At 38.8% G+C, this 20,865-nt stretch overlaps 3 protein-coding genes across 5 annotated transcripts; 1 reads left to right on the top strand and 2 right to left on the bottom strand.

Annotated features, from left to right (window-relative positions):
• The first annotated feature begins 1,066 nt into the window (after positions 1 to 1,066).
• On the top strand, positions 1,067 to 6,271 carry LOC103998505 (serine carboxypeptidase-like 51). 3 transcript variants are annotated; one of them, XM_065126336.1, is made up of 13 exons: positions 1,067 to 1,303; positions 1,376 to 1,470; positions 1,555 to 1,662; positions 1,745 to 1,985; positions 2,069 to 2,112; positions 2,206 to 2,273; positions 2,360 to 2,465; positions 2,564 to 2,757; positions 2,857 to 2,926; positions 3,009 to 3,059; positions 4,447 to 4,475; positions 4,579 to 4,714; positions 5,941 to 6,158. In XM_065126336.1, the coding sequence occupies exons 1-13, from the start codon at positions 1,165 to 1,167 to the stop codon at positions 6,013 to 6,015; spliced, it is 1,356 nt and encodes a 451-aa protein (XP_064982408.1). In that variant the 5' UTR covers positions 1,067 to 1,164; the 3' UTR covers positions 6,016 to 6,158. The 3 variants fall into 3 exon arrangements, with proteins under 3 accessions (XP_064982408.1, XP_064982409.1, XP_009418264.2); XM_009419989.3 differs by having other exon boundaries at positions 1,081 to 1,303; positions 4,423 to 4,475; positions 5,941 to 6,271; XM_065126337.1 differs by lacking the exons at positions 4,447 to 4,475; positions 4,579 to 4,714; positions 5,941 to 6,158 and adding an exon at positions 3,418 to 3,532.
• A 1,012-nt stretch (positions 6,272 to 7,283) lies between these two features.
• Positions 7,284 to 11,004, bottom strand: LOC135623406 (uncharacterized). The gene is made up of 4 exons (XM_065126335.1): positions 10,884 to 11,004; positions 10,687 to 10,764; positions 9,297 to 9,389; positions 7,284 to 7,490 (listed from the first exon to the last, which is right to left on the bottom strand). Exons 1-4 carry the CDS (start codon positions 10,884 to 10,886, stop codon positions 7,419 to 7,421), a joined length of 246 nt encoding a protein of 81 aa, XP_064982407.1. The 5' UTR covers positions 10,887 to 11,004; the 3' UTR covers positions 7,284 to 7,418.
• Positions 11,005 to 13,370: 2,366 nt separating this feature from the next.
• On the bottom strand, positions 13,371 to 15,309 carry LOC103998504 (probable xyloglucan endotransglucosylase/hydrolase protein 32). Its single transcript, XM_009419988.3, has 4 exons — positions 14,991 to 15,309; positions 14,805 to 14,905; positions 14,502 to 14,719; positions 13,371 to 14,027 (listed from the first exon to the last, which is right to left on the bottom strand). The coding sequence occupies exons 1-4, from the start codon at positions 15,190 to 15,192 to the stop codon at positions 13,661 to 13,663; spliced, it is 888 nt and encodes a 295-aa protein (XP_009418263.2). The 5' UTR covers positions 15,193 to 15,309; the 3' UTR covers positions 13,371 to 13,660.
• Between the last annotated feature and the right edge of the window lie 5,556 nt (positions 15,310 to 20,865).

Raw genomic sequence — 20,865 nt, 5'->3', positions numbered from 1 at the left:
AATTATTTGCCAAGAATCTTGTGTTGGGAATGTGATGATGATGAGTTAAGTACTCTTGATGATTGTTGGCTTATAAATAAAAAAAAGCTAATCTTATGGCCAAGAGGGTCATCTATGTGGATAATAAATAGATTAGTGATTTGGCCACAGGGTTGTCGTGGCACTCACACACCAATTCTCTACACAATTTGGCAAGTGGTAGAGGTAATATATGATTTATTATGTTTGCCTCTTGGTCACGTTTGTGTTATCTAAATCATGCTCTACTCTTACTTGTAAGTATTGATATATGCAAATAAAGAAAATAAGTTTAAGTGACAAGCATACGTTTGCAGTCATATACCGATCCATGAATTGATTGTTAGGATTTTAACGCATGAATTGGCCTTTTTCTAACGTGGAAAGCGGAGAAAGAATTACAATGAAAATTATTAATTTCTGCTATTAATGGTTGGATGACGAGAGTCTCATTACCATTCCTTGCTTTTCCTCTATCAATCAAATGTGATTAATTATGTTAGTTTTCTTAATCCAAACACATAACAAGGAATGCAGGGGGGGAATTTGGTCAATTTTTTGTCAATTTATTTCCAATTTTAACAACAACTTGGTTCATAGTTGAAATAGGAAGGAGAATCAACTTTAAGATTTGTTAAATTGGACTTGGAATGCTTAAATTCTTCCATACATTTAGTTGATGAACTAAATGAATGCAATTGGAATGTACCAATTCATATTCATTCCATGTTTGGTTGTTATTAACTCCTAAATCAGAATTGACAATGTTCTGCATAATTTTTACTTTTCCCTATTAAATATTCTTCCAATAACAATGTCCAACTCCCACTTTTATGGCAGTATTCCAACTCAATCATAATCAAACCATGAATTGTATGTATATAAGAAACTTTTCTTTTCATTAAAAACTACATCAAAAATAAATCCAAAGCTGCAATAAATATAAATAAATAAATTATATATATATATATATATATATATATATATATATATATGTATATATATATATATATGTGGTTGTGGTTGTCTTCTGTGGTTTCGTCAGCTTCCTTGTAGCTATAGGAGTTCTCGATACCTTCTTCGTTGCTCTCTACGTAGTTTGTTGGTTTGGTGGATCTCATCGACTCATTAACACTCTTCTTCTTTATGATGGCGAAGTCTTCCTCTGCTGTTTCTACTCAACTGCTGCTTCTCCTGTGCTGTTCTCTTCTCTCTTTCGAGCTCGCCATCGCCGCTGGCACTGCCGATGGATCTGAGAATTGGGGTTACGTCGAAGTCCGACCGAGTAATTTCCTCATCCTCCATTTGCTTGCGTTCTCTGCGTTTGATCACTGTTGAGCGCTGAATTCTACTGCAGAGGCGCGCATGTTCTGGTGGCACTACCGGAGCCCGCAAAGAGTCGACGGTGGCTCCACTCCGTGGCCGACAGTGCTGTGGTTGCAGGGTGGACCCGTAAGTCTCCTTCGACGCAACTGTTGTAAGCGACTCTTAAGTACCTGAATTCTGATCTATGGCTGTGGCTTTCCATGGCGAAAGGGAGGCTCTGGTGTGGCGATTGGCAATTTCCAAGAGATCGGGCCATTGGACACGGATTTGAAGCCTCGGAATTCGACATGGCTGCACAAGGCAGACCTTCTGTTTGTCGTGAGTCCTCTACCCGATCTCCGACTTGTTCTCATTGTTGTTGTGACTTCATCTTCTTCCTTCTGCTGCATGGAAAACGCAGGACAATCCGGTAGGAACAGGATTCAGCTATGTGGAGGACGAGAGCCTCCTCGTGAAGACCGATGTGGAGGCAGCAGTCGACTTGACTACCCTTCTCAAGAAGCTCTACGGCCAGAACAAGTCATGGCAGAAGAGCCCACTCTTCATCGTGGCAGAGTCTTATGGAGGGAAGTTTGCGGCGACCGTCAGCTTGTCGATCCACAAAGCCATTAAAGCCGGCGAATTGAAGCTCAAGCTTGGAGGTAGTCTCTTCTCTATTTCACATCTTACACAGGTTGAGATCACGGAAGAATACAATTTCCTGTGACTTGATGTATGTGAGCAGGTGTTGCTTTGGCTGATAGCTGGATGTCACCAGAAGATTATGTGGTAAGCCTTCATGGATTCTTGCTGTCTTAAGAAGATATAATTCCATTTCTACACCAAATTATGATTCCTCTTTCCTATGATTTTGTGATGCAGTTCTCCTGGGGACCTCTGCTTCGAGATGTCTCAAGGCTTGACGTTCGAGATGCAGAGAAATCAAACGTGTACTCTTCTTTGAATTTAAGGAGCGATCGATTAGTTTGCCTACATGATGTGCTCTGATCTGATTCGCGATGTTACAAAATTTCAGTATTGCTGAAAGGATCAGACAAGAGATTAAGGAAGGTCGAAATGTTGACGCGACGAACTCATGGAGACAGCTGGAGGGCTTCATCAGTTCTGCCAGTAATGATGTTGTGAGTTGCTTTCCAGGTGTTGAACACAGAAACAAGTTGATTTCAATTAATTCCAGTCCAGATTGTTCATGAGTTTGTACCGAAAATTCAATTTACAGGATTTCTATAATTTCTTATTGGATACGGCGAGTGATCCTCTGTTGAAGACGGAGGTCCAGGAATCAAGGAAGCTGACAATGGAGACATATGCAACATATCTGAGCTCCAAGGCTGCCACCTCCGCTGTTGATACTTCAAGCTTCATGAATGGTGTCATCAGAGAAAAGCTGAAGATAATTCCAAAAAGTGTGAGGTATGTTCGAATTTTATGATCAATTCCGAGAACACAAGCTATCGAATTCATAGCATTAGATCAAACACGGGCTTAATTGACCAAATATTGATCTTGCAGCTGGGGAGGACAGTCCGGTCTTGTGTTTGATTCTCTTTCGAATGATTTCATGAAGCCAAGAATCAAGGAGGTAGACCACCACCCAAAATTAAAAACCTTAGCAAGTACATTAGGGAAATGATATCCAATGCAATCGACTTTTACTCTTGCAGGTTGATGAGCTTCTTTCCCTGGGAATCAATGTCACCATCTACAATGGACAAGTAAGAACTGCACACCATTTTCTTTTTACTTACTTGTTACCCCCTCGGTGACCCACAGAAGAAACCAATTCAAACATTTACCTTTTAAGATACTGGTAGCCATTTGATCCTCCAATTATTGGATGGTGACCATATTGGCAGTAGATAGAGGTGCTTTTGCTTGTCATTTTTTTCTTGGAGTTGTTCTGCCACTATATCTGATGATTCCAACCTGAATAAGAACATAAGTGACCTGCATTTGCTGAAGGTTAAGAAGCTTGGAATGTTCCAACTTCAAAAACCACTCATTTATTACTAGATAAAATGCTGTATTAGGTAGTGCCAACAATATATTTAACTCGAGCCTTTTTTTTCCTAGTAAGCTGAATTCAAGATGTGGTGAGTCGAGGATGAACAGTAGATGCACATTAGAGCAAGCAACACAAGATTTAGCAAATTAGACAATGTGATATTAACAACATAGAATAGAAGGATAAGGTGGAAGACAACCTCTGTTGGCCCCAGTTTCTGTATTGAAGGAAAGTTTCCGAGGATATCTATCTACAACATCTCAAGGTACTTGCTTCATGATAAGATCTGAAGCTAGGACTCTTAAAAACTGTAGACACATTTATGGAAACTGGTAAAAGGTGCTGTTTCAGTAAATGCTTATGGATCGATCGTCAGTGACATTAGCGGGAAGAGATGCACTTGTGTTGCAGTTTTTCTGAGAGAGACAGAATATGAACTGGGATGTGATAGAAGAAAGGCAATGGCTTTTAGTTCATCGATGAGTGATGTTTCTCTAAATGCTCTGATCCTCCTTCTGCCAAGATTGTTGTCAGATTACACCTTCTGCAAAGTTGGCAAAAGGTTTTGACCCTGCAGTATTACTGGAGCAACAATAATTCCAGTGGGCCACAAACTGGATTTGATGTATTGAAATTAATGAGTTGATCTTAGGAGAGAACATGGCAATGGTTTTTTGTCCAGTTGCACAACATGTTGGTGCTATGAAGATGATCTGTTGTGGAATCTGATTATGAATTTACTAATATCTCAATCTGGATTCCCACGCATGGAATTTCTAGAGGAAGAGAGGTGTCAATTATTAGGCTCAAGTCAGTTTGACATTAGTTTTATGGTACACCCACAGTCACTTCACATGTCAAAGAATTTGAGGTGATTCCTCTCTCTCTTGATTTTTTTGTTAGCTTTTAGCTATGATTGCTGGAATGTGTTTCCCTGCGTAAACAACTGTTATCATCATCACCTTTTGATATGAAAAATAATCTGTAGTTCTTGTCAAAATAATATTTACTTAACAAAGGCAGGAATCTTTTCTTGTAACTGATTCATGCTGAGTTCTTTATTCTATGTGGAGGTTGATCTGATTTGTTCAACCAAGGGCACTGAGGCATGGGTTCAGAAGCTGAAGTGAGCATCACATACCACTCTTAACCTTTCCTGTTCTAGACTTATCTTTCAAATCCTTGTCCAGTTCTTGAGTTTAGTGAATGACCTTTCAAATCCTTTGCAGATGGAAGGGGCTAAAGCAATTCAACAGCATGGATAGAAAGCCTTTATATTGCCATGGTGGGGAACAGATCACCAAGGGTTTCCTCAAGTCTTATCAGAACTTGCATTTCTATTGGATCCTTGGAGCTGGACATTTTGTAAGTGTTCTTTTTGTTTCATATGGTGTTGTATTAGCGCTAAGGCAACCAACACTGTCATACATCTTAAACAAGAAAAATGAATCTTGATTAGAACAACAGTTGTGCAATTCCCAACCTGATGGTGATGAAAAGAAAAGAACCTCAAGTTCATCCACATGACATTGAGAACCTCAAGAATTCTCAATGTGAGAATTGTAAGGATTATATGCTGGTGTAAGATCCATGATATGCTGCAAAATCCTGAAATTTAATGCATGGAGGAGATATGCCAAATCATCTATCTAAACTAACTTTGGATGATAAAACATTAAAGTTGTTTAATTAGCTCCATAATTAGTGAAAAAAAATTGGCAATTAGGACCACATATCTTTTTACTCCACAGTATATGAATTGAATCAATTTAAACAAAAAAAAATTGCTATTTTTTCTACAATATACATGGCTGATTAAACACATGTGGATCTCCAAAAATGATAGTGCAATGGTTTTATTGAATATACTCCACATGGACATTAGGATTCAGAGCATTCCAATCGTTTACACTCCACACAGAAAAAATATACTTTCAAAACAGATTATAATTTCTTGGCCAAAGAAAGCAGGTGACAATCCTGTGTACGCTGCTGACTGGTATTTCCACAGCATGCACTTATTTCCATGCATTTATAACTCATGAAGTCTCATGTCTCCCAAGAAAGAGAGTCCAAAATCTTCTTATAGTGCTCCCTGCACTCTGCATGTACCTTTGGATTGACCAAGAGAAGAAACCTACTCGTAACATATTATAATTTCTTGACCAAATAAAGCAAGTGACAGTACTATGTACACTGGTGATTGGTAATTTCACTGCATGCACTTGTTTCACAACACTTGATTTGCATGCATTTGTAACTCATCAAGTCCCATTTCTCCCAAGAGAAAGAGTCCAAAAATCTTCTTGTGGTGCTGCTCTCTGCTGTCTGCCTCCTCTCTCCTGCATGGCCATGGCCTGTTCTTCTTGGTCACTTCTGGTATTCTTTCAACAAGCCATGGTCCCCCGGCTACCTAGTTTCATTATTGTTCTTAGGAGTCGTGCAGTGATGAGTTCAGCACTAGAATGATTAGTTTTTTTTTTTTTTTTAACACAGTTGCTGAAGATGAACACAGCTTCAACAACATACTACAAGGACAGATGATGCCTTTCTTTTTCCTCTCAGAACAAACCGTGATCTTCTCTATGCAGGTACCGGTGGACCAGCCTTGCATTTCACTGCAGATGATTGCTGCCATCACCCACTCTCCTGCTGTTTCTTCCTAGAAGATGAAAAATGTTTGCTGGTTCACATGGGAGGAGGAATAAAGGAAGGAATGCTAATACAAAAACAGCATCCATGGCAAGCAGAAAGTTCCTATCCATTCCGTGGTGCATCTTCATTTCATGTTGCTTTAGTGGAAGAAGGGGAAGCAAAAAGAGGAGCTGTTTGAATCGAATTGTCAATCAATGTTTTGGTGGGTCTGAGTCTGTACATTTGGACGAATACCAAATGGAAATAAAATACAATAAATGTGGGAGGTTTCAATCATTCATGTTGATTGATTAAACAAAGAGCTAATGATGGATTATTCTATTGAAACTTTAAGGTGGTGCTGATTTCATTCAGAAAATGGAAATTGGTATTAATAACCTGCACCAACAACATTTTAACTCCTACGCCAAGATCAAGAAGATTCATTGCTGAATTCAAAGGTTATGTTATGTAGGTTATGACAGCAACATCAAGCTTTGCTTTAAAACGTGCCACGGAGAAACACCTTCAGATCTTATTGGTGCAATCTGATGCATCGAAAGTGATAAACTGGTTCGATAAGACGAGCAGGGTTTCATAGAGCTTTAGATATTTTGAAGTTAACCAAACAATTTAATGTGACATAGTTTTGTTTTTTCAACAGAAATACCACCACCCTTTTGATGAATAATCTTTTTAACTTCGGGTAGAACATAAAAAATCAACTTTAATCTGAGAAGTTGACCTTTTATTTTTTTGTTTTTTGTTTTTGTAAACGAACAATTTTTTAGCGCTGGCTGGCTTAAGATTCTCTTGGTAACATATCCTGCAGTGTTCTGTGCGAGGAGATTAGCTTCTGGCTAATCTTAACCAAAATATGATGAAAGGAAGACAGGACCTCCAACTATGAAAATAGTCTCTCAACCTATGGGTACTTAATTCAGTAGAGTTCAAATTAATAAAAAGGAGACTTGTTATGGAGATTCCCCACAACAACAAAATAGAAAAAGAAAGATCTAACTAAGCAAATAGATTTTTTTCATGTCAGATTCAGTTTCACAATCTTTATGCAAGAATTAGATACATGTATATGTTTCCAAGTGTTAACAGAACCCACAACATCACAGGTCACAGACCAAGTTGAGCTTCGGTGCACTCTTAGAGACCCACGAGGGTTCATTTCTTGTCCACCTCGGTTCTCGTTGATATTTACATCATGAATGATATTTCTATTCTACCGAGTAACATAAGTTGTTCTCCTGAAGACAATTTACATCATGTCTTCATCACCTTCAAAAGATGTTTCAGAACAAGTCCACAGATTTATTTCAGCTAGTTGGTAACGTGAATCAGTTGGAACAACAAATTGCAGATCAATATGTTTCTACAACTTTAAAATTGGCACCGTGTCGAGAAAAGTCAGTTTGCTGCAACTTTAGTCTTTTTTGTCACTTGATTCTGCGGCAGACTTTGGTGGTTCCACTTGATTCTCTGTCTCAGTTAGATCCTGCAACACAAACCAGGATTGAATAGATAGGGTAGGATTAGAAACAGAAAAAATCACACGAAGACAAGTTTTCCACAATCACTTCTTTTTCCCCATATAGAGAGCATAAAATGACCTGTTTTCAATGTTCGGTAACATAAGAACATTCTTCAGGATCTAAACTGAACATGCAAATGGTAAAGGAACTTATATTCTCCACTGATAAGTTGAAGCTCTCTAGTAGTGAGCTGTTAAAATAACTGTTGTAGCTCTGACTACAGAGTTAAAAATATGAATGCACTTCAAGCAACACAATTTCCATTCGAAATAATAAAGGCGACAAAAGAGGGGGAAATAACCATTGGCCAATGCCTCAGAATACTCTATTTACTGGAGGTTCTGGAATATCCAGAAGCTAAAAACTGAAAAATAAATTTGTAAACAAGGATGTTATGATTTAATATTTCCAGGAAGGGGAGAACACATAAGTTTTTTGGTGAACCAAAGATAATACAAACAACTTTCACTCGGTCAACTTAGATACTAGTGCATTTGATGCACTCATCGACCTCTCTCCACACGATGACTGGCTATTAATTCAAAATAACTATGGAGTCAGCTACTGATGTTTTGATCATCCTCAACAATTGGTAGTATTAGTTACTACATTCATTTTGAACATTGATATGATCATTGTGCATCCATAGGATAAAGAACTTATAGTAATATTATAGCTGCATAAATAGAGTGTTCTATAATTTTTAAATGCTAATCATAAAAGATTGAGGCAGTACTCTGAATCCATTGTATATTTTAAATATGAAATTGCTAAATCAGGCTGGACCAATCTTAATGAAAACTTCCTTGTGGCAAATGCAACAGTACTCTGTTAACGTCTCATCCCTTAATTAGAAAATCACAACTGTTTTCTTCAGATGCACAAAAAAAAGATCGACATGAGAATAGAGGAAAAAAAAGGAAAGTATTCATTCAATATAATAAACATTACCAATGCTAATCACATCATAATTGTTTGCAATATAATATTTTTCCCAAAAAATATTATCTAGTCAAGTATGGAAATAAGGGACATCTTTCTTTATAACTTGACCATAATTTCCATTTTACACATGGTTAGCCATTGGTTTTAAACATTCCAAAGCATATAGACTAGATAACCCATGCACTCATCATCCTAATTGGCAACCATGGTATATAGCACCAGTTTAAAGTCTTAAGGTCAAGCCAGTAGCTAACAAAAATGGCTTAAGCCTTATTGTGTACAGGAAATCCCCTTGCATCCAATTGTTACCCCTGACCACACCAAAATAACTAGTTTTATACCAAATTAAACCCATATTATAAAAAAATTGGCAACAGAACACAATTCCAAGATAGATCCATGATGAACTTTTCAAACAACTTCAAATTCTCAACATTCATACATTGTGCTAAATTTTATGCAAAATAAATATAAAGAAAGTGGATTATGTTAAACTAGAAGGTCAATTGGTGAGTGAGAAGTTCCAATCTAGCTTATGCAACCAAGAAGCAAACTGCCATACTTTCCTTACATGTTGGAATAGCTTTGAGACAGAAAAAATTACAAGTTATAAGAGCCAAAATGGAAAAACAATCCCACATCACAACACAATAGTCTCGCATTCTCTAAAGAGATTTATATTACATATGGCATTGGTTGCATTGTGCCAATATGACTTTACCTTGGTAGGAGTTATAGCTTGTCATTGTAAATCAACTAAGAAGTTTAAATCTAGCTCTTCAATAATATATACACTATTAAAGCAGAATCATTAGCCTACGTACTCCATTTTTCTTGGATACAGGCTTGTAAGGACAAGCAGGTGGCACCCTTTCAGGCTTTCTGTATTCCCATCCAAAAAGATGATAAATTTTACCCTGTAATAGTGTGAAGAAGAATATACATTAGTAATTCTCAAGATAAGATATATACAAAGAATCAACAGGTAGAATGAATATGTTCCAATATCTGGCATAGAAACTACTGCTACTGCAAATCCTTCAAGTACAACAATGCTATCAAATGTGCTTGCTGTCAGTTATATTTATCTTCAGTAACATCCAATAATAATATCCTTTTGTACAAATACATGAATGAGATGGATTGTAGTATGGGAATTATGATAGTATGAAATGCCAAAAGGGACAAATTCGTAATTTTATTCTATAAATTACATTTACATACTGTCTAAATTACCAGTGAACTTAGAGAACCATAAATGGTTTGTATACCACCATATTACTTGGCAGAGATAGATTTACTGAAATGCAATATGTGAACTAATATTCATTGAAACTTCCTTTAATGTCACTACCACTACTGTGAAGAAATTTCTTTATTAGCTATTACTTAATGTCTGAGTCTAGTTCATCCAGTTTGTCCTTTGCAAATATCTCAAAAAGATTTCGCAATGTGGCTGCAGAAAAGTATTCCTCAACTCTATGCCCTGTTGTTTACCATATAAATGAATGGACTAGGCAAGAAATGCTATCAACAAAGCATATGATAGACAAATTTGGCGAAGTAAGCTGCAGTTTGCTAAATTTCGACCCAAATAAACACTAATATTGGTCATTAGCATTTGAAGGAAAGCCAAAAATCGTAAAAGAATAGCATCATTATATAGTTCAATAAATTATACTTCTTCATTAACTTATTTGATATAAAGTTGATAGTTACATCAGATTTTTCACAGAAATAGTATATATTAAATCAATAAGACAAACAAGAACAGGACACAAGATGAGCCTGTTATAGTCTGCTGAAAAAAATATTAGGATCCTTCTTTCTCTTCTTTTTAAAAACGTAATTAACATACGAACCTTTACCCTTAGTTCTTCATAGACAGAGATTTATGGATGGGGTTTACTTGAAAATAATAAAAAAAGAAGTAGAACGGATGGGAGAAACCTTCAACAAAGACAAACGTTTAGGCAATAAGTACCAAAATCTTCGAATAGACTAGAATAAGAGACCACAATTTAACAAAGAGAAAACTAAAATGTAGATTGCCGCACGATTTAGAAAGGAATAGAAGACAACATAAACTAAAACTAAATCCAAAAATAAAATTTTGCATAATCATCAAACGCACACTATACCGCTCGAAATTTCCAGAGGAAAGGAATTTTGACGCATACGAAACAGGAAGAATCGGAAGAGAAGATCACTCACGACAATGAAGTCGAAGAGCAAAGGCAAAGCATTGACCACCGGAATCAAGAAGAGGGGCAACAAGCACGCCAAGCACACCTGCAATCTCGATCACAAAAGACAATACTGAGCGAATCCAAAGATTCTTCCTTTTCTAAGGGAAAGAGAGAGATTTTCGGAAATCATGTTGACAAAGATCAAATAAATTGTGCCCTCACCATCTTCCGCACTCCTCTCGATTCCGCTTCGCAGGTGTTGTCTGTCGAGTGCCTTGAGGTATGAAATAGGTCAAAATCGACGGAAGTTGAGACGCGAAATTGGGGATTGAGTGCAATGTGGGCCGTTGTCAGACTCGATATAGCCCGTCCATGGGCCACGTAATATGTAACGTTTGAATAATTGTATCTACATACTTAATAAAAATCTATACTAAATAAATAAAAAATATACCTATTTTTTAAAAAAAAAATCACTTGGAAATATATTTATTTACATAGTTCAAAAAATAATATAATAATATTCGAAAGATATATTTCAAAATTTAAACAAACTAAATTTTGAATTAATTTTATAAAAATAGATTCATCAATTTGCTCTTATAAATAGGACTCTTAACAAATCATTTTTAGATTTTGGTATTGATTAATAATATCTAATATTCTCTTGACCATCAATCATTCGCTGTATTTATTCTATATCTCAAAAATTTTAGGACAAATAATACATACAAGATTACCAAAATTTATTTAATATAGTTTACAATTTCCTCCACATTGTGAAGGCATTGCAACTGTACATATATATATATATATATATATATATATCTAAAAAATACATTTTATTTTCTTAATATATATACGCACAAATTTTAAGATGCTTATATTTATGCTTCTTTTGTTATATTCATCCAAAAAAAACTCAAGTTAATCACCTCTAGTAGTTAATTTGAATTGTATATAATACCTAGAATTTTAGGTCTTTTACCATCACAAAAGTCAATAGAGGAGGTTTTAAAAATCATTTTTATGAGCTAAGAGTTTCAAGATTTCTTTCTATCAAACGAATAACAATCATTTGATGGAGATTAATTACAAAGCAGATATGTATGCAAGTATAGGGTTTTCCCTGGAATCCTGGAGGTATAAATATGAAAATTATTTATCAAAATGGATACATAAATAAATGTAATTTTATTTGGATAAAAAAAGAAAAAAATTTCTGTGTTGTATCATGCTTGCCTGCAACACAAAAAGTGAATTAACTGCAATAACAATTAGTAGACTGTAAATTACTACAAAAATCTGTGCTTAGATGCCCATTGGGATGGAAATTTGCATGATAAGAAGCTGTTATCCCAAGCATTCTTCACCTTTGCATTGCATTATATTCTTCAGAATCTAAAAGAAAATGTTCCAGCAACCATTCTCCATTTGTATACAGAAGACTAGCCAATCACAACCTCTGCATGTATTATTGTTGTCAGCATTTCTGGATTACATGCTGCATGATATTTCTTCCCATGTGTGGTCACTAAGCTTAAGAAGATTATCTTCATCATTTTGTCTGGAAACATGGCTGCAATTATATTACTCCAAGCACAGTGATGAATGAGTGGAAGAATAGATTGGTCCCGCAGCTTTTAGGGTGTGCAGGTACTCTTTACCCTAGCTTGGCCTCCCATTTGATAAAAGAAGACACTGTGAGAGGAGCCCAGGGCACGTGGTGCTACTGTATGCGAGCAGCATGATTCCTCTAAATATTCTCTGCGAGATGATCTGAACAAAGCTTACGAGCCAAAAGATAATTTCCCACCCTTGCATGATCTGAAAGGGACTCATAATACATATAGGTTGCTCCATTTTCTTGTTTGTAGATGAGTGTTGCATGCAGCCACACAAGAGTTCTTCCATGCATTCCGTCATCTGGGACCTTAGAGTACATGTAGGTTGCTCTAATTTTTGGTTTGCACATGATTGTTGCATACAGCTACACAAGGAATTTTGAAGTGCACTTCAAGAATCTGAGAGGACTTTTCTTCAGTGCACTTTGCATGGTTTTTTCTTTTGTGGTGTGTAGGAAGTGTCGCAAACAGCTACACTAGTGTTGTGCAGCGGACTTGCATGATCTAAGAGGGCTGGTCGGATACAAGTAGGTTTCTATATTTTCTGCTTTTGTAGATAAGTGTCGCAAACAGCTACACAAAAAAGTTATGCAGTACATTTACGTGATCTAAGAGGACTTTGATGATGCACTGTCGATTACTCTATTATATCTATTTTTCTGATGGGTAGATATGATTTGCTACCAGCTTTCACAAGAGTTCTGCAGTACACTTGCATGGGTGTGAGAGGGCTTCAAGATACATATAGGTTTCTCTATTTTGTAATTTGTAGATAAGTGTTGTAAGGGTTCACATCAGTTTGATTTATATTGTTTCTGATGCATCTATAGTCCAATTGAATCAAATTTTTACTGCTTTTTTGTTGATATCTGAAAAGTTTCGACTCAAGGTCAACTTGAGTTGTAGTGGGATTGACTAAAAAATTCTCCAATTTTTAGTGACTAGATCCCTCAATGATCTTACAATAAGATATATTATTAAGGTTTATAATCTCATGTATCTTGAGCTATATGCACAGGCCTCTAGAGAGCTAATCTAAAGATGGTTACTGCACAACCAATCACAAGCCTTTAAAGTCATGTCATGCTCTCTCAACGTAATTGATTCCAGAAGATATGACAAGTGAGCAAGACAAATCTAACACTATATACTGCACTACAAACCCATTGCCTTTTTCTCCTTCTCTTTTGCTTCTCTCTCTGGCCCTTTGCCCTCCTTTTTTCCCTTTTTATTGTCTTCAGCATAACTATAGTAGAATGTAGCGGCAGGAAAAACTATTACATCACTGTCTTGTAGAATACTTAGCCTCTTATGGCATCTAGCAGCAAGGAATAAAGGTGTTTGCAGAAATGCTTTCATGGTTCTGTGGCTCCTTCAGCTCCAGCACTCGGGCGTCAGCGAATGGTCCCGCTTGGGATCCTTGCAGTAGTTGTAGACAAGGTAGTACCGCTGCGCCCACTGCATGGCCGCGTACTGGCGGCGGCTGAGCCCGTCGCCGTGCCACGAGGAGGGCACCGGTTGGCAAAGCAGCGGCGCGAACGCCGTGCACCCGCGGACGACGAACCGGGTGAACCGCGCCACGAACGGCTGGTACCGGTAGTCCGCCTTGTACTTGCCGTCCTCGGTGGCCCACGACGACGCGTCCCAGATCGACCCGTACAGCCACATCGGCCGCAGCGGGAACGTCGCGCCGGCGTTCTTCCTCGGGTACCGCCGTATCGGTATGTCGTCGACGAAGAAGCTGTAGATGGTGAGAGATAGCCAGCCATGAGGTCGTCACTGATGGAGACATCGATCGAACGGGAAGAATCTACGTATCCCATCAGCTAAATGAGTGATAATTAGTGACGGTGTCTTAAACTGGACATCCCAAAATGGATGTTACAGCGGAGGAGCATCAAGTCCAATGGAGTCGGACCCGTACGCGCTCTGTTTGGCTTGGAAGGCAGTACAAGTACTCCCTTTTAAGTTATTCCCAAATTGCAAATCTACTGTTCATTTGGTGGCCACCAATATCATGTCGACGGCATGTACTCCCCTGCCACTGTTAACACAGTGCAGTGATGTGCGTTGCCCATTAATATTGTCCAAAGCTACTTTGTAGTATACCGACACTAAAATCTTGTTAAAAGATTTGCTTTTGGCTTGTATGATTCATGGATGGTAGCGCAGAAGATTCAGTAAAGCCATGGAGTCCAGTCAAGCTTTTGCTTACATGATCTCGTTTGGGTTCCACAGGATGGCGTAGTTGTGAAACCCAGCAGTAGGATCAAACCAGAGGTGGAACTTCACCTCCCTGCCGATGATCCTGCCGTCGCCGCTTCCTCTCACGTACACATTTGTCTGCAGTGTGTATGGCTTCCCGGGCGTAGTTCCCAGGAACTCGATGTCCACCTCATCGTGGAATCCAGGATGCGCTTGGTTGTTCGAAAGCTGGGGAAAAATCAAGGTTGCTCACACAAAAGTGGAGAACAAAAAAGGCCAACTTTTGAGTGAAAGAGATTTGAAGGTTGCTCACATAAAAAGCTGTGATCACTCCTGCAGTGTAGCCAGGTTGAAGCTTGATTGATGTGCCAAAATACCCATTACGAAATGGGCGAATAGATTTGAATCCACTTCCTGTCACCATTGGCGCATTAGCAGAGCATAAATGAGCAGCTGATATCAGAGAAGATTCAAGCATCAAAGAGGAGAGGAAGCTGACCTGAGTTCCTGTCGAGCCAAATCGTGACCGAAGACTGGTCTCCCGAGACCGTTTGGTGCTCGGGACCCCAAAGATTGTTGAACCCCCGGTAGAAGCCTCGCAGAGGCCTGAACCTGTAGCTCGGGTAGTAACCAGGAGAAGGCTGGGCGTTGCTCCAACGCAGCATGAGAAGCAGAAGGAATGGCACAAACAAAAGAGCCATGGAGGCTGAGAGTTATGCGAGGCAAAAAGATGGAAACAGATGAAGTAAATAGAAAGACTCCAGCTCCTACAGCAAGAGAAGACTAATACTGGGGGGAGTGTGACAGTGGACAGAGCTGGGGCAAACAACTTAATGGGTTGGGTAGAAATGGAGTAAAAGAGGTAATGAGATCTGAGGCTTCATGGTTAAGAGGAAGCACTACTGTGTTCCTACACCCCCTTCTCATCCCTATTTTTAACTTGGCTGGGGCTCCCTATGGAAAGGTAGAGGAGGTGGTGGGAGATGGGAGGTTTCGTACCTGTAGCACAGCAATGGCTTGTAAGCTTGCGGGGAAGTCCTCCCATTTTTGTGCATCTTGGCTCGTGGCCAATCATTTTTATCTGACTTCCTTGACCCCTCACATTGCCCCTTCACCCCATTTTGTTCTCGCTCTTCTACTGTTCCCGGGCCAGTGCCTGTTTGAGGAGTAGATAAGCTCCAGTAATTGCACACCACCACAGCTAGTGGTAGATTTTGGTGAAGCAGCAGTATCAGCTTGGTGAGCCTTTGTTGTTGTTGCTGCAGCAGTGCCACTGTTGCTCCTCCCACAATGATGAGCACCTCTTCCACCATGCTGACCTTGTTGGCCGAGGGCTCATGTGACTTGCCCATGAACATCGCCATGAACGCTTTAGTGGAAAGGGTGAAGGAACGGAGGATGACCACTGCAAAAGGCAGCTCAATCGATCATCTTTAATGTCAACTAATTTCTTGTACTTGAGATGATGCCCTGCTCACTTTTCCTTGGGGCTCATAAAGTCAGCAAGACTTGCAGCTGCGCTCCTAAATCACCAAGCATTAATGCGAAAGTGTGCCATTTGTCTTACAGATCTATTCAATGCTTCTCCGACCTACTTGTTGTTCTTGTTCTCCATCTACTGTATCCAGAGAACCCCAAACAGAGCTTCATGGTCTACTGCATCACAAGTAGGATCATTCGCCATTGACCGATCTCTCACTCACTGTATCGGTTCTACGTACCTACCTGCTACACTACAAAACCAGAGCAAAGTAGCCGTTGGGGGAGAAGGAATCAAAGCATGAAGCGAGGCGTGTGAGCTCATGATGCGAACGCTACTGTTTGCTTTCGCCGATACCCATGCAGGGCGGCAGGGTGCGGACACAGCAGCTAGCGGAGACTGCCGTTGGCCCAACTTAACGTTGGTGAAGAGAAGACGACGTGCGCCGTTGCCTCTGCCGACAAAGTTTGGTTGCTATGAGAGGAGGACGCGCGCAGGTGCTCGTGAAGGGCGAGCGAGGGGCGGGGGCGGCGGGGACGCCCCTTCGCCCGCCCGGACCACCTTTGGGGACCGCCGCCTGCATGTGTGCCAACGACGTTCCGCGAAGAAGAAGAAGAATCCCGTGCCCACGTCGAGTTCATACCAGAAGTATTAACGATTACTCCTCGTACTGTACGAACTATTATAAGTATTGGCAAGCATAATACTTCAATTTTTTATTAATAAAATATCAATAAAACTTCCACAACCCTAATTCCTTATTTTTACTAATGTAATGTTTCATGCTCTTTCCTTTGATGTCTTAACACCATCCTCCTCTTATTGTGTTCAACGGCATATAAATATATTATAAAAAAGCCTATAGATGTGGTTAAATCAATTGAGATATTTAGTACCAATAATATGAGAGGTAAAAAGATCTTACAAATTATAAAAAAAATTTATATCACTTTAGATATTATTTTATCTAAATATCACGAGAGTAGCATAGGATGAGTCCTTGTTTTATACTTCTTTTTAGGATTTTATCAGTTTTTATTTTTTAGAATAATGAATATCGATAGCGTAAACTATTAAAATAATAGTTTTTGGTTTGAAATATTTGGTGATACTACTCTATCAATCGTATAAGACTCGAAGAGAACCTTTTGAAATTGAGTCACAATAGTAATTTTAAATTTGTTTAAAAAATTATGAATATTATAGATGCATGTCATGAGTGTTGGGCTGATGGCCCATATTCAGCCTATGTGGGCTTTATCAGTCCACAGCCCACACCCCTTCTTAACCTAACCCTAATTAAGATTAGGGGGGTGTGGTGACTACATTTTAGAGACAGATTAAAGCTATAAAAAGGCAGCAACGAGGCATATCTTTGCAGCCACGAGATTCCAAAGAGAAGAAAGAGAACAAGACAGAAAAGGAAGAGAAAGAAAGGGAAGAAGACAAGGACAACGCAGAGAGACTGTTCTCAAACATCTAGCAGTGTTCTCATCTCAGGTTAGATCAAATCTACAGTAAGGCTCTTGCTGTGATTACTTGGGAGGTTTTAGATATTGTGGGCAGTGACGTGATCCTTATATCCCAGTTATTCTCTTGTGGTTGTTGCTAGGGTTTTGGGCAAGAGATTGAGATTTGTATATTCATTATTCTCATAGTGGATTATCTCTAGTTTGCCCCGTGGTTTTTACCCTTCACATTGAAGGGGTTTTCCATGTATATCTTGGTGTTCTGTTTGATTGTGTTTCCATTTTATTCCGCTGCGTATTTTGGTCTTCTAGTATTTGTTCCTATACAAAGGTTATTCCTGTTTATATCCCCATCAACTGGTATCAGAGCGGGGTTTTGGTGATTTAATTTTTGTATTTGAACATGGAGGGCAGTAATATTTCTCGCATGATTAGTTTGAATGAAAATAATTGGATGATATGGAAACCAAGAATGGAAGATCTCTTGTATTGCAAAGATTTGTATGGACCTTTGCAAAGGGATAGTGCAAAACCTACAACTATGACAGATGATGAGTAGAAGAGGTTAGATCGAAAAATAATTGGGTTTATTAGACAGTGGCTTGATGATAGTGTCTTTCACCATGTTTCTACTGAAATTTCTGCATATTCTCTTTGGAAAAAATTGGAAAGTCTCTATGAAAGAAAAACAGCCGGCAACAAAGCTTTTTTGATCAAAAAACTTGTGAACCTAAAATATAGAGAGGGTGCTTCTATTGCTGAGCATTTGAATGAAATACAGAGTATTACTAACCAGTTATCCTCTATGAAAATGTCTCTTGATAATGAGTTGCAGGCATTGTTACTTCTCAGTTCATTACCAGAAAGTTAGGAGACACTAGTGGTTTCCCTCGGTAATTCTGCACCAGATGGTATTGTCACTATGAGTCAAGTAACAAGCAGTTTGTTGAATGAGGAGTTGAGAAGAAAGAGTTCAGCAATATCTCAGAATGATTCACAGGCACTTATCTCAGAGAATAGAAGAAGGTCAAAGTCTAGAAGCAGTTCATGTATGGGTAGGAGCAAGTTAAGATCAAGAAAAGATATTGTTTGCTATAACTGTGGTGAGAAAGGACATTACAAGAACCAATGTAAGCAACCTAAGAAGAACAAGAAAAAGGAAAAAGAAGTGGAGTCTACAGAGTCAAAGGATAATACTACAGCTACAGTCTAGAGTGGTGATTATTTGATTTTGTCTCCTTCTAATGATATTTTTTCTTGTGTGTGTCAGGATCTTGAGTGGGTGATTGACACAGGTGCTTCTTATCATGCTACACCTCAGAGAGAGTTTTTTTGCTACATACAGGTCTGGAAACTTTGGTGTTGTCAAGATGGGAAACTATGGCACAGCAGACATCATTGGCATGGGTGATATCCATTTAAAGACCAACCTTGGCTGCAAGTTGGTACTTAAGGATGTGAGACATGTAGTTGACTTGAGGCTGAATTTAATTTCAGTTGGAAGACTAGATAATGAAGAGTATGAAAGCAGATTTCACAGAGGGCAATGGAAGCTCAGTAAGAGTTCTCTTGTTATAGCTAGTGGAAAGAAATGTCATACTTTGTACAGGTTGCAGGCTAAAGCTTATGATGAGCAGTTAAATGCTACAGAGAAAGACTTCAGTATGGAGTTATGGCAGAGGCGATTGGGACACATGAGCGAGAAGGGGCTGCGGGCTCTTTCCAAGAGAGAGGTATTACTAGATCTCAGAGGTATACATCTGAACCCTTGTATTGATTGTTTGACTGGTAAACAACATAGAGTTTCATTTGCTAGTGCTGCTTTGTCTAGAAAAATACATGTCTTAGACCGTGTTTATACAGATGTATGTGGTCCTTTGAGGACAAAAACTCCTGGTGGATCTGTTGATGTTCTTGGTATAAGTTGTGTAATTTATTTTGTCACTTTTATAGATGATTTTTCCAGGAAAGTTTGGGCTTATGCTTTGAAGACCAAAGATCAGGTTATTAATGTCTTCAAAGAGTTTCATGCCAGGGTTGAAAGGGAGACAGAAAGGAAATTGAAATGCATAAGATCAGATAATGGTGGTGAGTATACGGGATTGTTTAATGACTATTGCAGGTCACATGGGATCCAACATGAGATGATAGTTCCTGGTACACCTCAACATAATGCAATTGCAGAGAGGATGAACCGCACCATCATGGAAAAGATCAGATGTATGCTTTCACAGGCCAAGCTACCCAAAAGGTTTTGGGATAAGGCTTTGAGGACCGCAGTTGATGTGATCAACTTATCACCATGTACAACCCTAGATGGTGATGTTGCATAGCATGTATGGTCAGAGAAAGATGTTTCCTACAGGCATTTGAGAGTATTTGGTTGTCGTGCATTTACACATGTTCCAGATAATGAGAGGTCCAAGCTGGACGGTAAGTCTAAAGAATGTATTTTTCTTGGTTACTCACATGATCATTTTGGTTACAGGCTTTGGGATCCAGAAAAGCAGAAGGTGTTCAGGAGCAGAGATGTGGTCTTCTTCGAGGATGAAACCTTTGAGGATTTGAAGAAGAAGGCACCAGCCAAGACTTCTGCAGAAGAATTAGCAGATTGTGACCCAATTATTCCTCCAGTATATCAGGGTGATGGGGGAGATGTGCAGGAAGATAGTGTAGAGCCTGATGTTGATTTACCTGCAGGACATGTTGAGCAAGAAGAAGTATGAGAGCAAGTTCCCGCAGAACCTCAGTTGAGAAGATCTTCTAGACAACGTCAACCTTCCAGAATATACTCTACAGATGAGTATGTGATGCTTACTGATGCAGGTGAACCAGAGAGTTACCAGGAAGCAATTGAGAGTGAGCAGAAAGAGAAGTGGTTAGTTGCTATGCAGGAAGAGATGGATGCTCTTCAGAAGAACCACACTTATGATTTGGTGTTGCTACCAAATGGAATGAAGGCCTTGAAGAATAAGTAGGTTTTTAGGTTGAAGACTCAAGAATATTGTTCTCAACCAAAGTACAAAGCTAGATTGATTATGAAAGGCTTTGGTCAAAAGAAAGGTATTGACTTTGAAGAGATATTTTCTCCTGTTGTTAAAATGTCTTCTATTCGTGTTGCTCTTGGTAGCAACACCAAGAGCAGTTAGATGTGAAGACAGCTTTCCTTCATGGTGATTTGGAGGAGGAAATTTATATGGAGCAACCAGAAGGCTTCAAAGTCAAAGGTAAAGATAATTTTGTCTGCAAGTTGAAGAAGAGCTTGTATGGGCTAAAGCAAGCTCCAAGACAGTGGTACAGAAAGTTTGATTCATTTATGATAGAAAATGGATACAAAAGAACGGCTTCAGATCATTGTGTGTACATCAAATGGTTTGGTGAGGATTTTATTATTCTCTTACTTTATGTTGATGACATGCTTATTT

Source organism: Musa acuminata, chromosome BXJ2-9 (assembly GCF_036884655.1).
Source record: "Musa acuminata AAA Group cultivar baxijiao chromosome BXJ2-9, Cavendish_Baxijiao_AAA, whole genome shotgun sequence".
Taxonomy (NCBI): Eukaryota; Viridiplantae; Streptophyta; class Magnoliopsida; order Zingiberales; family Musaceae; genus Musa; species Musa acuminata.
The sequence above is the reverse complement of the archived record's forward strand: the minus strand, read 5'-3'. Positions and strand labels throughout refer to the sequence as shown.

What these genes read in the sequence shown, in the direction of transcription:
- LOC103998504 (XM_009419988.3), bottom strand. Translation starts at nt 15,192, where the DNA reads ATGGCTCTTTTGTTTGTGCCATTCCTTCTGCTTCTCATGCTGCGTTGG. An exon ending in TTGGCTCGACAGGAACTCAG is followed by an intron (nt 14,906 to 14,990) that starts GTCAGCTTCCTC and finishes CAATGGTGACAG; the next exon opens with GAAGTGGATTCAAATCTATT. An exon ending in TGGAACCCAAACGAGATCAT is followed by an intron (nt 14,028 to 14,501) that starts GTAAGCAAAAGC and finishes CACCATCTACAG; the next exon opens with CTTCTTCGTCGACGACATAC.
- LOC103998505 (XM_009419989.3), top strand. Translation starts at nt 1,165, where the DNA reads ATGATGGCGAAGTCTTCCTCTGCTGTTTCTACTCAACTGCTGCTTCTC. An exon ending in GATGCAGAGAAATCAAACGT is followed by an intron (nt 2,274 to 2,359) that starts GTACTCTTCTTT and finishes ACAAAATTTCAG; the next exon opens with TATTGCTGAAAGGATCAGAC. An exon ending in GCATGGGTTCAGAAGCTGAA is followed by an intron (nt 4,476 to 4,578) that starts GTGAGCATCACA and finishes AATCCTTTGCAG; the next exon opens with ATGGAAGGGGCTAAAGCAAT.
- LOC135623406 (XM_065126335.1), bottom strand. An exon ending in TGCTCTTCGACTTCATTGTC is followed by an intron (nt 9,390 to 10,686) that starts GTGAGTGATCTT and finishes ACACTATTACAG; the next exon opens with GGTAAAATTTATCATCTTTT. An exon ending in CTGTATCCAAGAAAAATGGA is followed by an intron (nt 7,491 to 9,296) that starts GTACGTAGGCTA and finishes TTTGTGTTGCAG; the next exon opens with GATCTAACTGAGACAGAGAA.